The sequence below is a fragment of the Gossypium raimondii genome, chromosome 7 (assembly GCF_025698545.1).
Source record: "Gossypium raimondii isolate GPD5lz chromosome 7, ASM2569854v1, whole genome shotgun sequence".
Classification (NCBI taxonomy): domain Eukaryota; kingdom Viridiplantae; phylum Streptophyta; class Magnoliopsida; order Malvales; family Malvaceae; genus Gossypium; species Gossypium raimondii.
This window is the reverse complement of record NC_068571.1, coordinates 43,750,931-43,766,638: the sequence shown is the minus strand read 5'-3', so window position 1 is coordinate 43,766,638 and position 15,708 is coordinate 43,750,931. Positions and strand designations below refer to the sequence as shown.

Genomic DNA, 15,708 nt, shown 5'->3' with positions numbered 1-15,708 from the left:
AGTTTCTATTAAAACTCATGCATGCAAAAGTCCTAGTTCAGAATGTCCTATACCATAGTCAATACTTAAATAAAAATTATGGTCCCAAATGAAATAATACCAAAGTAATTAAAAAAAAACTTTAATGCTAGAAAATCTTTAATGAAAGATCCGGATGTCGAATTCGAGCCTAATCCTAAGGGTTATTTGTAAGGAGTAAACTAGGGGGTGAGCTTAAAAATCCCAGTGTGAGTCCATACAATATAAGCATTTAATCAATCAAACAAACATTCATTTATTAAACAGATCAACCAATTTGTCATGGCATTACAACATTTGAGTATAGCATGCTAAATGATTCAATGCAATAATCCTACCCATTCATCCATTACCACCACGAGTTCCCCAGAACCCTCATCTGAACTCCAATAACAGTATGCAGATAAAATTGTTTGTAAAAATGCACACAAGTTACCAGTAAAAGCACAATAAATCACCCAATCTCCTCAAATCTCCGGTGTAGTGTACTGACAACAATATTGTGGATTTTAAATGTCGTCTGGTTCTCCACGAAACTCCTCCATCCCACCCCATGCAAATGCAATTATAGCATACAATTAGTGAAGCACATCATGCTTATCAATAATAGTTCAGTACAATGGCATGCTTATCATGTTTTTCGGTAAACAATATCGAGGTATGCCTTGCATACTTTCAATTAACAGAATCAGTGGCATGTGTACATGCTCTCAATACAGTCAATGTCATACATGGTATGTAACATAATTACGTATATAACACAATTTCAGTCATGGCAAATTTACATGCACATTAAATAGTAATACGAAATTTAGCATGCTATACACGCATTCCATTCACAATTTCATCACCCAAATAGGACATTTAACAATTAGACTTTCTATTTAATTACGTACATTGCTCGACACTTCACTTATTTGCATTCAAGTCATTCGACCAAACCAAAATCAGCAATCAAATGACATTATTTAAATATATTTATTTAAGTTTTAGGTTATTTAGACTTAGGGAAGACCTACACTTAATAAATGTAAACACGAAGCCTTAACTTAAATCCATAGCTCTAGGACTTAAATCTGATCAAGACTCGCTTAGATCTATACACAACGAAAATTATTCATAAAAAATCAGCTCCCTAAAGCCCTCATAGGGTTCGGCCATGCAACAAATTTTTAATTGAAACTTAAGATCTGAAGTGGAAAATTACCACTTACCTAAACTAGCTTATGACGACTTGCAAACAAACTCTCCAATGCTACGCTTGATCCGTATGATTTGGATCCAGATCTTGAACATTTAAACACCAAGGAAAGGATAATTCATCAAATTCAGCCATATCAGAATATATAAAATATAAAGAGAACTATTTAGACTTAATTGAAAAATTCTGCACTTACACAAATCTGCGACGATAGGAAAATAATGAAGAGTAGAGGAAGAGAAATATATGGGGGACGATGGCAAAGGTGGTGGTGTATTGGACGACAACAATAGAGGGTGAATGTGTGACAATGACAGTAAAAAAAAGAATAGTAAGGAGAAGAAGAAATAATATTAATTTAATCTTTAAAAAGAAAGCTGACAGCTTTTAGATAATTCAAATAATCTCTTCTTTTTTTGAATAAACAAGTTAATCAGGTTTCAGAGTTTGAGTCAAACTGAAATCTAAAAATTGACAAGGGAATAGGCGGCACAGGCTTAAAAGATAAAAAGAAAAGAAAATTTTGCGGAACTCAAATTACTATACTACTTAACCATTAGACTAATTATTTATTCTTAATAATAACTTACACTTTTATAAATAAAAAGTCAAGACGTTTCGTTATTTATTACATATTATTTTTAAATTTATATTTATATTTTAAATACATCACTGATAAAACTTATAATATATATAAGCATATCCAACTTTTATGTTTAATTTAATAAGCTAGTGATTTCCATTGGCTTCTGGGTCATTATCTTCTTAATTAATAATCTCAACCAAGGACTTAAATTGTGGTTCCATTGATTTTGATGGCTTCCACCAACACTTTACACTTTGTGTTATCTATAATTTTGAAGTTTATTTTTATAATATTTATATTCAATTCAACACATATTTTCATATGAAAATGATAATAAAATAATAACATTTATGTGGGATCTAAGTGCATAATGATAACTACTCAGCCTCTTTTCTTTAGAAGAACAATGAGGGCCCTCAATGCATGAAAGCTTCTTTTTAGCTTTCCCAAATTCAAGAGCTAAGGGTTTGTTTTTCAACTATTAAAAATCCCCCTTTTCAATTCCACTAATTTTCAAACAAATGTCCTTTCTTTCTTTTTCTTTATTTATTAGTACTATTATTAGAAAGATTCTAAAATCTTTTACTATTGGAAAGCTCATAATCATTGCATCAAAGTAGGCTAAAATCTTTTCATTTTCCCTAATAATATGTATACTTGTATTCAACACATATTTGACTGTGACTACAAAAAAAAATTACGCATATCTGTCCAACATAAACCTGTATCCAATACTCGACTCTACTCTACAATGAGCAAGTTATTTTGCATTAATCCCTCACCAATGGTAGGGTATTCTGGTGATAGATGCCACTCTCCATCCACCAAGAACTTGATTTCATACCTTCATTAAATGTGAAATCGAAAGTTAGAAATACTTAAAAGCAAATTTGATGGGAGCACCTCTACTAAGAGTCGGATTGCCTTTTGCTTTCTTTACTAAAAAATGAGCAAATTAGTCCCCCCACATTAGATTGTTAAAATTTTCATCCATTTCTACTATTAGAAAATGATCCTTGTATATCAACATGAAGTACACATGAAACGCCACATGTCATAATACAAATAGATAAGAGAAAGGACCAATTTGCTCTTTGATTTAATGCACAGGGACTAATTTGCCCAGGAACAAATTGCAATCCGACTCCCTACTATAGAGGTTTTCATGGTACTTTTATCGAAATATGTAACAGCTAATGCATTGAGTTCACAGGGATCGATTATACCTGCCGGGTCTAAGAAATAATGTGGTGGAGAACGTGGTGAATGAACCGGTGAACTCTGGTGATAAGTGTTCCCCTTGACTCCATCCGTCGAATGACCCCATAACTTGTACGCTCTCGGCCATGCCACACCAGAATAAGGGTATTTCCTTGGATTGGACGGCATCCACATCCTTTAGCTGTTCCTTCAGTTTCTCAAGTACAGCTACACACACAGAAAAAGATACAAATCATAAAAGTTGGTTAACAGAGTATTTTGTTGCTCAAAACTCAGAAGGGAACCATTACCTTCTAAGCGGGTATGAAGATGAGACTGAATGTATCTCCCATTGATTTTTCTAGAACCTTGTGGAATGCCAGCTTTAGATATTTCTTCTGCTAGCAAGACTAATGCCTGTAAATGAAAAACAATGTGCAAATCTAATAACAGAAGCTTTAACTTTAAAAGGGTTTTGGCCAAGAAATATGCTTAGATGACTTAACCAGTTGGAACAATTAACAAAACAATCACAGGCATAATGAATGAGCAATTTTGCGGTAAAAGCATCATGGAGGGCCTTGTACTAGGAATCAAATTGTATTTTGCCCCCTTTACACAAAAAAGGGCAAATTAATCCCTGTATATTAGATCAAAGAGTATATTGGTTATTTCTACTAGTACCTCATCTTGATGTGCAAAAATCAGTTTTTAACGGTAGAAATGGATGACATTTTTAACAAAAGGACATGCTTTTTAATCTAACGTACAAGGACTAATTTACCCATTCTTTGAGCAGAGAGGCAAAATACAATCGGACTCCTAGTACAAGAACCTTCATGGTAGTTTTACTGCAATTTTGCATACATAAAACTCAAAGATTTTGGTGTAACTATGACAGAGCCAAGGGCAATTGCTCTCCCATATTATGAAAGGAGTGGTATACTAAAAAACTGCTCAATCTAAAGCATCATCATTCCAGCAAAGGGAAAAGTTTTGCATGAAGAATTTTGTAAAGTACCGATTTTCAAAGTATATGAAAAACATTTTGGCCTCACCAGCACCAGTGACAATAGCTCTTCCAAAGTCTAAGCCTCGACACGAATTTCTAAAACTAAAAATCTAAAAGCATATACAGACAAGAAAATTTTCCAAGCTTGGAACCAGAAGAATTTACCCTTACAATTTGATTGATCACTAGTACCTCATACATGGCATTGATGAAAAGTGTCAACATTTTCTTTCAATAAGATTGCATTAACAATCCACAATATAAGAAAAAGGAAAAGAGCATATATATAGAATGAAAAAACAAAAGTAACTGAAGTGAATATTAACCTGAATTTCTAGTTCCATGACAGCAAGTTCACTTTTGAAGTTGACTAGTGCCTCCTCTTTCATATATAACTGTAGACAGCATAGACAAGTCACTTTGTGATGTGAAGGCATTTTGTTTTGGCTCGGGTTTAATGCCAGTAGGTTTACACTGTTAACAATTTTCACTGTAAAAGCGATATCACGTAAGTCACGAAATTTCTTGGCTTGTTTCGTTGTTTAGAGATATAAAAACCTTGATTGTAGAATATGATCAAACTCTATTCATGAAGTGTTTTGGGCATCAATTTGTCTTTTACCAAAATTCTTCAGAACATTATTGCTGAACTTGGTGCTTCCTATTTACATTTAAATGAACAGAACTCTCTTCAAGCCAGTAATACAAAAGTTTTTAACATTAAAAGAGAGAAAATTTCCATTGGGAGAACAAATAAGCAATATCCCTATTTCATGGCTGGCCAACCTTTTCTTCCTCAGTGTGATGCCAAATCTAAGCTAAGACCTTAACTCAATATATACATGTACAAACCTGTCGTTTTAGGAAGCGGTTTTGCTGGTTAGCTTCACTTAGTTTTTTGGTGAGCTTTGCCCTCTCAGAGTCAGCCAGTAGGGATTTCAGCTGTTGCACAATGGCATATACACATTAAATTAAACATTTCAGTGAAAATATATATACAATTACATTCAAACAAGTTATGATGCACAAGGCTCCTTTTGGTTGATGATTTTACCATTTGCCTTTTGTTTTCTATTCATTTTAAAATTTTCTTTTTTAGCAAAAAAAGAAAAGTGTATTTACAAATAATTATGCAAGTTTACCTCTTCACTGCTTAGTGGTTTAGCAAGAAGCTGCTCTGGTGAATCTTCGGAAGTACGCTCATCTTCAGTAAAAGAATCTTCTGACTGTAGAGATGAGGATTCCTCCAAACCAGCATGGATGGCAAATGTCTTACAGACAATAGGGCTCCTATGTTGCTTTCTACTAGAATCTATACTCAAATAAGCCAACCTTTGATTACTCATCACTAGTTTCCGGACACTCAAATTACATGGAAATCTGTGGGTATTTTCCCAGTCTAATACTCTGAGGTTTAATGGAAACCATGACACTTGCTTGTCAGGGCAACACCTGACAAAATCACAAGGAAATGTAAGCATGATAATGAGAAGCGAGCATAACAAGAACCATTTATAATTAGCAAAGTAAAATTCAGACAAAACTTCATTGTCACATCTAATATAATAATCACAAAAGCCTACCTTGTAGTAGCAATCTCCATTCCAAGGAATTTTCCTAAGAGAAAATGACCAAAAACAAAGCTTAGAAGTAGAAATTTATCAGAAAAAGTAAAATAAAAATTGTTACCACAAGTAAAGAAGCCTTTTTGTTCACAAATGCATCTCTAAATAAAGCATCAAAAAAATGAAAACTTGGGACAGAACGACAGTTCCAAAAGGGCAGAGCTATATTCATACTTGCTTCCCCAGTTATATAACATAAGACACCATAACAGAGTGCTAAATGCTAATAACAGTACCGTTTCTTCTGTGCCATAATTCTATTAGTGACAATCACCACACCTCAAAACATTTACACATGAAAGTGGATTGAATCATTAATCAGAGAATATTATAATGCTACTAACAAGTGTTGGGTGCAATGGTAAGACACATTGCATTCAAGGGGAGGCGCAGGTTCAAATCTTGGAGAAGACATTATCGGGAGGGGCAGCCACGAACCCCAAACATGGACTGTAAAACGGAATGAAGAATACCCAAAAAAGAGAATATTATAATGCTACAGACTTCTCAAGGAATTAATGCAACTCGACCTTTAAGTTTTGCGCTTGTTGCTAAAAGAAAACCAAATGGAGGAACTGATGTATCTAACATAAATCAAAATTACCCTACAGGGCACTCTAGCCACAACTATGCCAATGCTTCCCTTCAAGTTTTTTAAATTATAAGTTAATTTAATGGTAAAAATACACTTTGGCCCTCCAAAGATTAAAAAAATTCAGTTTAATCCCTTTAAAATTCTAAAATAACAAGGATATACAGAGATAAAATTGTACTTTGACCTCTTTAAGATTTTATAATTTAATTGAGCCCCCTCCCCCAAAGATAAACTTCGCTTTGTCCCTGCGTAAAACTAAAATGAAGTCCAAGACCCAATTCTCATTACTTGTAAACCTATCTTCTTGGATTAAAATCAGACGATATTTGCAGTTCAAAGGAATTAACAAAAAGACATAAATATATCATTTTTATAGCAATTTTTACATAAATCTTGGCATCTAACAGCACTTAAAGCATCAAATAAGTATAATCCTACCAAATTGATATCCTACCCATTAATCTATATCTTTCAAACCCTAATTTTCTTCAAAGAACAATGAAAAAGAAACAGCTTCCAAATTTCAATCCTCCCCACGTTGGCATTTAATCAAACACATTGAAAACAATTAATCCAGTAATTATAAAAAAATTAAGAACTAAAATTTAAGTTGATTGTAAGCATTTACATAAATAAAATGTTAAAATTAACAAAAATAAAAAAGAGAACTTACAGAGAATCGGAGTTAGCTCTGAGACTGTGGAGAGGAGAGCTTTTTGTTGGACGAGTATTTATGAATGTTCAGCTTTAAAAGTGTTAAGGCTTCTTTACTTGACATCTGGCATACAAAAAGTTGAATACGTGCGATGTTGCACGTGTGAATCTAAATCTTACACGCGCCGAATCTAGTGAAAATTGAATATGCGAATGATATTAAATTAAGTTGTTATTATGTTTGTTAAACATCACTTAATTAGTTAGTAAACTCAGTTAATTAGTTTATTTTTTAATATTTGAGAAAAAGTTTTATTTTTTTGAGATAGATTTAATTAAATGATGTAATATTAATTTAAAATATGATATTTTTTAAGAAATGTTACATGCTTATTGAGCCATTATAATTTAAAAATTCGAATATTTGCATTTACCATATTCTCAACCCAGTCAACATAATTGTATTCCACTAAGTACATTGTACTATCTTTAATAAATCAAATGCCAAGATCAAAGGTAGTATGCACGTGTCTAATAATTTGTTTGACTACCTTGACATGATATTCCTTAGAATTGACCTGATATCTAACATAAATACCAACACTAAAGCCCAAATTGGGATGACTAACTTGGAGATAAAGTAGAGTGCCAATCATGCTTCTAAATGTGGTTGGGGAAGTGACCACTCCCTAGCATTTGTGTAGAACTTTTCATTAACAAATATTGGTGTATTGACTGGCTTAGAGTTATCAGGCCCAAACTTCTTATGTCATAACTTTAATTTTGATACAATAGCTCTTTTGCAATTGATTGATTGCACCACCTTGTAATAGTTATCTAAAGTGGGAGCACCCTCTATGATCTTCTCATTAGTTTTAGTAGTAACAATACACTTGCCCTTTGTAAAAGTAATAAACATACATTGACCACACAATTGACTGATGCTCACTAGATTGTCTTTGAGATCATTCACCAACAACACATTCTTCAAATGAGGCATGCCAGGAACATTCAAGGTTTTTTTATCAAGCATTTGACCTTTCTTCCCGTCACCAAAAGTCACCCTTCCAACAGGAGAATCTTCAAAATTAGTGAGATAAGACTGATTACCTGTCATGTGTTGAGAGCAGCCATTGACAAAATACCATACTTCAAAATCGTCCTGACCCCAATGAAATGCAGTATGACATGTAATAACAATACTAGAAACAATACAATAGGCATGATTTTAACATGCGATCAGTGGCAAAAATAGTAGGCATGAATTATCATGCATCCAGTATTTCAGTATCAGTAAATATGTTTTTATCATGTTATCGATTTTAACAGAAACAGTAGGCATGTCTTCAACATGCATTTAGATATATTAGTATCGGTGAACATGATTTATCATGCTATCAATACCAATAACAGAACTGTGACATGCTTTAGCATCACATATCACACCAAAACAATATAGCATCATTTAATGTCCTTACACACATGATTGGTATTACAAGTTTCGTAAATCAGGGGTACTTACTTTTAGCCAATCTTAATAAAGGATTTATCACTCATTGATCGCTTCACCAAGAATACTTATGCAACTGATTAGTCATAAGTACAGCAAGAGTTTCTACAAATATTATTATTAAATATACACATATATTATTTATGGATAGAACATCCACAGTCTTTAATTGGTTAGAACTCACACATTTAATTGCAAATTCGATGTACAACTTCGACACTTAGTACTCCTATGACGCAAATCTGGTCAGATTTTGCCAAGATGCTATGTTAAAATTTGGGATTTACGATGTGATTAGTCCAATAATCAATGATAATACGAGTCGACCAGATTTGAACTCTTTCGTAAATAGATTGGAATGGAAAAACTCAACAGAGTTCTTGTATAGTTATAGGATATTTGGAAAAAGAAAATAAAATGGGAGGAGAAAGGAAGAAAAATGGTGATGGTGGTGCGGTAGGTCAGCAGTGTAAGGTGGTGGCAATGTGGCGATAATGTGGAGTAATGAGGAGAGAAAGGCGGCTCAACTCAAGGGAGTAGAAAATAGGGTGGCGCAAGCTGGATGAGGAATGAAAGAAAAAGAGAAAGAAGGATTCGAATTTGGGTTTCAAAGACAATTTCACTAACGTTTAACCATTAAACCAATAACTCATTTTATTAAAAAAACACACAAAGATAACCTCAAAAATCGGGGTGTGACCACTTTTGGTTCACAAACTTGATTATATTAACCCGATTTTTGGGATGTGACAAGCAACTTGAAGACAATGTTATCGAGACTACTGCAAACTTTTGTCATGATCTACAGGAGCTGAACCTAAGCAAAAGTTTCAAGCTTAGTGATCACTTTTTGTACGCATTGGCCTATGGTTGTCCTAACATTACGAAGCTTAATCAGTGGTTGCACATCTTTTAGTGATGAAGCTCTTGAATATTTGACTAACTTTTGTCAAAAACTTAAAATACTAAATCTTTATGGATGTGTTTGAGCTACAACTGACCATGCATTGCAGGTATGAATAGTACTCTGAATAGTTATTGTTGCTAACTAAAAATGAATTGTTTCAATTGATTACATGCACAGACTATTGGGAAAAACTGTAAACTATTGCAACCTTTAAATTTGGTGTGATAATGTTGGTGATATAGGAGCGTTGAGTCTAGCTTATAGATGCCCTAATCTAATATGCCTGGACTTGTACAGCTATGTTTGCATAATAGGTAAGAATACTATAATAGATTACACGACAAATAAGTAATCCTTTGATTTGTTGTTGTATTTGATGTAGGAAAATAAACTAAATGTTGCTTGATGTATAGATCAATTTGTGGGGTATGAGCTACGGAGAAAAGAGATGTCACCAAGTACGTTACATTTGGGATTTATGGTTTGTCTTTAATAATTAAGTTAACTCCGGGAAATTCATTATAAGACAATATTTTCATCATTATATGAACACTTTAATTGTATCTTGCATTTAATATTATTTATATAATTACTATTATATTAACAATTAATTTAATTATGAAGAATGTTTTAAAATTAATTAAAAACTATTTAGATATTCTATTGATTAATTTTAAATCTATACTAATGGTAGATACCATCAGTATAAGGCAATAAAAATGAAGAAAAAATAAAATATTCATCTTTACTATCAGATTTTTATTATATATTGATAATAGATTACAAAAATAAAAAACTCAAAATGAGTTTTACCGACAGAAACCGCTGTTAAATTTGTCAGTATATGATATAGTAATTTACTGATGGATTAAACTATATGAAAAGTTATGGTGGATAGTGAACATTGAAAACAACCTTTACTGGCGGAATAGTCGTCACTATAACCTAAGAGGCATATGCAAACGAATTCTAGCCATCCCTAAAAGCTTATAGCAACATATCTTTATAGCAATGAATCATATTTTGTTGGGGTAGCCCATTTGACCATCAACATAGGTCTTTAAGCCTTATACTAACAAATTTTTATACTTATAGCAACGAATTAAGCCCGTTAGTATATGGCAGTTTTGTTGTAGTGTTCTTCAATGGTCCATTGCACTTCTCGCTTAGCTACTCTCCCATTTTCACTATCCATCATTAGTGGTTCCCTCCAATAAGAACAACACGCCAAGCCTTCTCACCAATGGATTTAATAGAAGCTTTTATGCAAGTTTTTTAGTAAGCATAATGGCCAAATTTCCAACATCAGGGGACATGAGGTAGATGATCCTTTTATAGTTTGAATCTATCAACACAAGGGTTCTCCACTAGCTACATTAAGTGACAAGCTGTGATACTAATTGTTGGCCCGAACAATTGTTGAAATTAGGCTATGTGCTTGGAGGAAGTAGATAAAGGAGTGGACACTCCATCCTTTCCATATTTTTCAACATTATTTATACTGATAAATCTTAATTTTAATGGGTATATAATTGTAACACTAATTAAATTATAACTGTTTTAAAATAAAATATTATTAATAATTAATATACTCAATTGTGTAGTTTAAACCAATAAAACTCTTTATACAAAAAAATTATTGATATTATTTTATCTATTATTTTTATAAAATTTTTATCTATTGTTCTTAAGTGTGAAAAAAGTTATTTAGAACAAAACTTATTTATTTAATGTCAGATTAGTAATTAAATGAACATCAAAAGGTATTTTGTCAATTTAAAAATTTGCCAAACTCATGTTTTTTTATATATATATTATAAATATATGCATATTAAATCTTAAATAAATTGGAATATTTAATTATATCCAAAAATTAGATGTACCACAAATATAATTATATTATTAATTTTTTTATAAAGGTAATGGATATTCAGGGATCCAACTTGAAATTAGTGTAAAATGAAACTTAAAACACAATTTTTTGCTACTCATGTGTGGTTTAATTGGCAATTATATTATTAAAATAAATAATATATTCTCATTTAGTTGTCTTGTTTAATTGCTATTTTCACCCTAATTTTTTCTCACATTTATAGGAATTTAATTTTTACTAAGTGTTAATCTTTATAAGCACAAGTATAGTAAAAATGATAGGTAATGTATATTTTCATCGATTAGAATTAGAATATATTCAAACTTAGATTAGAATAAATTTAAATAATGTAAATTAATGGTGAGATTTAAATTTAAAATAACTTAGCAAAGAATCCACACGTGACATTTGCATATGATGGCACTCGAACTGGGCTATCAAAATCCAAAAACCTTAACCTTTTTTTGGGTATCTTCCATGTATTGTTTAGCATTCATAACTGCCATTTTTAACAATTTCGTTTTCAAAGTCTGAACTTGCATTTTCTTTTTTGAAGTATAATGTATAATGCACTTTGTCATTACACTCAACACTTATTATCTCAAGACCTTAATCTTGGGCGATATTATTTATGAAAATAATGTTTTAATAAAAAATTTAAATAATTTTGTTTGACTAAATTGAGGGCGAAAGTCATTTAGATAATTTAAGATAACAATAAAGCATGCCTTTAAAACGAAAACTTGTTTTAATAAAAGAAAGAAAACTAGAAATTTGCCTAGCTATATACATACTATAGGGTATCCTAGGGAAGATGGGTGGATTTGATTTTGTTTTTCATATCACATTCTCCTTTGTTTTATGTAATATTTTAATCAAGCAGAAGAATCTCTGACCTTTTTATTTAATAATTTAAAATAAGTCGCAAATAGCATCTAATTAATTATAACCAATATATTATTGAATGAAACAAACTAGTTAAGCTTGAAAAATAAATTCCAGAATTTTTAAAATCTTAGTATATAATTAAAATAGTATTTTAATTAACATTTCGTATCATAATCAATGTTGCATGCATGAAAACAAAGAGTGACAAAATCAACATTTCCAATCCAAATACAATAAGGGACAAAATCACATTCAAGCTTTTAAAAAAATAATATTAATCTGTTTTCATTAATTTTTAAATTAGATATTAGCTGATATAGTTATTTAAAAAAAAATTTGGTGAGCTTTCCTAAGCTCTGTATTTATCACAGAAATCAATATTTTTAATTAAGCAACAATGTCCAAAAACCCTAACTTTGACTAATTGGGTTTTTGAACTTTGAAACTCTCTTCAAATTCCAGATTTCATCTCTTTGATTAGTTTTTAAGCAAAGAAAAAGAACCCATTTTTTATTCACCAAAGATGTTGCATATAAGGTTCATAGATATAATACTTTGGGTTTTCTTAGTTTTATATACCCTCAAGAACTCCTCAATGCATGCTCATCAAGGTATATATATATATATATATATATTAATTGGTATAACTTTTATCTTTTAGATCACTCTTGGTTAAGATTATCATGTTATTTCAATTTTTGTTGTAGGTGATGAAAGTAAAGAATATGTTGTATCTGTTCGAAAGGTTGGGTTTCGAATCTTAGTATCTACAATCCTATTACGATATCTTTTGTATTAAAAAGATTATATATATATATATATATTATGCAGGAATTTGATGAGGGTTTTAGAGGAAGGAAAATGGGAGGACATGAAGTAGGTGTGGATTCAAAGAATTCAGGTGCAAATTACAGCTATGATGGCAAATGTAAAACATGGGATCATGAAACTAAGGTTGAAAGAGATGATTTTGTAGCTTTTGGTGATGATTATGGTGGCCCTAAACGTCACCCTCCTGAGCATAACTGAGTAAAAAAAAAAAAATTAAAGGCATGCAAATGCAGCACTTAGATCCCTTTTTTTTTGTATGTTTATAAGCTAGGTAGATTTTAGGGACATTAAGATATTGTGTGAATATCTAATGACATGTATGTAAAGAAAAAAAATTGTGTTCTTATAAAAAGGGATGTTTTTGGGGCTTGAAATGGTTTGAGAAATGAATACAACTTTCGTCTAGTACTTATATGTTACAGGTTTAAATTCTTTCATCCCCTTCTCTTCTAATATTGTATTTAAGCAATATTCATTATAAATGTTGTGTATTTGAATGCAGGTGGGAATAATGATGCTGAAATTATGTCCACCCAAAAATTTCACGATCAAGCAAGTAATCAGGTTCTCTTTCTCTCAAGTGTTTATATAATTATTCATTATTGGGTAAATTACACTCAAGATTATTAAATTATTAGTAAGTTTAAATTTTGGTTACTCAACTTCAAAAGGTTATACGATGCTCATTGAACTATTCGAAAGTTTTCATTTAAGTAATTGGGTTATTAAAATCGTTGTTGTATGGCCTTATCCTACCCCAATCAAAAGCTCCCCTTCCCTTTCTCTTTTACAACTCAGTTTTTCCATGAAACAACTTTAAACATTATGAATCTTCAGACTAAAATCCAAACAATTGTCCCTCATACACTGACTATTAGATTGATTTGGATCCAAGGTATATTCTTCTACTCATTGATGGATACTGATCCACCATACTGGTCGCCAAATTGTAACTTGGAGCTCGCCAGCTGGTCCTAAAAAAAAAACTTAACAGTCCAATGACTTAAATAAAAACTTTCGAATAGTTTAGTGACCATTTTGTATCTTTTTGAAGTTGAGTGATTGAAACGTAAACTTACTAAAAGTTTAATAACCTTGGGTATAGTTTTCTCTTCTATATATTGCTAGTGGAATAATAAATTAGGTTAAATTATGAGTTTGATCCCTCTGTTTTTGCTCAACATTTTGATCCTTCTATTATAACAAAATCTAGGATTTAGTCTCTCTCTCTCTCTATATATTTGATAGTTGTTGAGGGGATTTTGACCACTCGAAGAGAAATGACCCCTCAATAGGGTGGATGGGGTTTACGGAGGGAGAGTGCCACCTACCAAGTAAATCTCAACAATTGTTATTTGTGGGATTTGAATCCATGCCCTTATATTGCATTGTTGAATAAGGAGGATACCATTTGTCCTACTTTTATGATGTCATTAGTTAGTTCAATAATTAAAACCACTAATTATTCTATTTAAAATATTGACATGAAATTTTCTTAAAAACACCCATTCCAACAAAAAAAAAATACATATTCACATGATACATTGGAAAGGGTATTTAAAAAATTACGTAACATTATAAGCAAAATATTTAATGTTATTATTAGTTTATTTAGACCAATAAATGACATTCTAAAAGTAGATGAATTAAATTATGCCAAAAAAAATAATAAATAAATAAATATCAAATATGAGCATAATAGAGGGATCAAAATCATAGTTTGACCTCAAAAACTACAATATCAATCATTAATATGTTCTCTTAGTACGTGCAGGTTGAAGGGCACTCTAAAGCAAAACCCAGCTTGAAGAATCTTTCTTCAAGGCGTGATAATGATGAACCCACAGTCATGGGCAACACAATTGAATCAAAAAGGCTATCTGAGGCAGATGCTAAAGAAGTTATAAACTTGATGAATAAAGATTACAAAGGATTCGACCAACCTCGACAAAAGCCACCCATCAACAATCATGTACCAAAACATTGATTAAAGTTTCTTGTTTTGTAATTGTAACCTTTGGGCTATGTTTTTTTTGGGGGCTCACAATTTTGCATCTCAACATTGAAGTGAAGTCACCTTAACCTACCTTCATATATATAAATATATATAGAAATGGTGATCTATATTGTTCATTTCAAGAATACAAAGAAAAGATGAAAGCATAGCACTATTAAAAAGTTGGGCATAATTGATCAACTTACCATTAAACATTATCTCATTGCGAAAGAGCCAAATGAACCAAACTAGGCAAGACATAGATTCAAACAAGCTTTAAACCAAGCCATAAGAAACTCAAAAGGCTCCCCTAAGGAGCACAAGATGAATACCAAACTGATTGGTAGGAGAGTTGTTAACTAAGTGTCTCTTTAGTCATTCAACTTACAAAGGTTACAAAATGATCATTGAACTATTCAAAAGTTTTCGTTTAAGTCATTGGGCTGTTAAGATTGTTGTTATATTTCCTTCTTTGTTCGCACTGCCTCACTTATTGAAAACTCTCATTCCCATTCTCTTCTATAATTTAGTTTATTTTTCATGAAACAACTTTGAACGTCATGAATCTATGAACCAAAATCCAAACAACTTTCTTCTTCGATCTCAAACACTAACCATCAGATTGACTAGGATCTATGGTATGTTCTTCTACTCGTTGATGGGTATGATCCACTGTATTGATTGTCGAATTGTCGGTTGGAGTTCACTAGCCAAACTTTTTTTTGTTAAAAAAAACTTAACAATTCAGCAACTCAAATAAAAACTTTCGACTAGTTCAATGACTTAAATGAAAACTTTCGAATAGTTCAACG

General features: G+C 31.6%; 2 protein-coding genes and 1 long non-coding RNA gene across 3 annotated transcripts; 1 reads left to right on the top strand and 2 right to left on the bottom strand.

Moving 5' to 3' along the window:
- Positions 1 to 249: 249 nt before the first annotated feature.
- On the bottom strand, positions 250 to 1,409 carry LOC105789297 (uncharacterized). The gene is made up of 2 exons (XR_008197973.1): positions 1,233 to 1,409; positions 250 to 554 (listed from the first exon to the last, which is right to left on the bottom strand). It is a non-coding gene; the product is annotated as an uncharacterized LOC105789297 (long non-coding RNA).
- Positions 1,410 to 2,411: 1,002 nt separating this feature from the next.
- LOC105789309 (protein PTST, chloroplastic) lies at positions 2,412 to 6,993 on the bottom strand. The gene is made up of 8 exons (XM_012616659.2): positions 6,911 to 6,993; positions 5,601 to 5,634; positions 5,160 to 5,469; positions 4,870 to 4,959; positions 4,344 to 4,412; positions 3,317 to 3,422; positions 3,032 to 3,233; positions 2,412 to 2,649 (listed from the first exon to the last, which is right to left on the bottom strand). Exons 2-8 carry the CDS (start codon positions 5,618 to 5,620, stop codon positions 2,547 to 2,549), a joined length of 900 nt encoding a protein of 299 aa, XP_012472113.1. The 5' UTR covers positions 5,621 to 5,634; positions 6,911 to 6,993; the 3' UTR covers positions 2,412 to 2,546.
- A 5,540-nt stretch (positions 6,994 to 12,533) lies between these two features.
- Positions 12,534 to 14,960, top strand: LOC105789331 (uncharacterized). The gene is made up of 5 exons (XM_012616679.2): positions 12,534 to 12,680; positions 12,777 to 12,814; positions 12,901 to 12,970; positions 13,403 to 13,464; positions 14,675 to 14,960. The coding sequence occupies exons 1-5, from the start codon at positions 12,593 to 12,595 to the stop codon at positions 14,885 to 14,887; spliced, it is 471 nt and encodes a 156-aa protein (XP_012472133.1). The 5' UTR covers positions 12,534 to 12,592; the 3' UTR covers positions 14,888 to 14,960.
- Positions 14,961 to 15,708: the final 748 nt, after the last annotated feature.

Excerpts from the sequence above, each read along its gene's own strand:
- LOC105789309 (XM_012616659.2), bottom strand. The coding sequence starts at position 5,620 with ATGGAGATTGCTACTACAAG. Across the intron at positions 4,960-5,159 it reads AACCACTAAGCAGTGAAGAG|CTGAAATCCCTACTGGCTGA; the intron begins GTAAACTTGCAT and ends ATTGTGCAACAG. Across the intron at positions 3,423-4,343 it reads TCATGGAACTAGAAATTCAG|GCATTAGTCTTGCTAGCAGA; the intron begins GTTAATATTCAC and ends TTTCATTTACAG.
- LOC105789331 (XM_012616679.2), top strand. The coding sequence starts at position 12,593 with ATGTTGCATATAAGGTTCATAGATATAATACTTTGGGTTTTCTTAGTT. Across the intron at positions 12,681-12,776 it reads CTCAATGCATGCTCATCAAG|GTGATGAAAGTAAAGAATAT; the intron begins GTATATATATAT and ends TTTTTGTTGTAG. Across the intron at positions 12,971-13,402 it reads TGTGGATTCAAAGAATTCAG|GTGGGAATAATGATGCTGAA; the intron begins GTGCAAATTACA and ends ATTTGAATGCAG.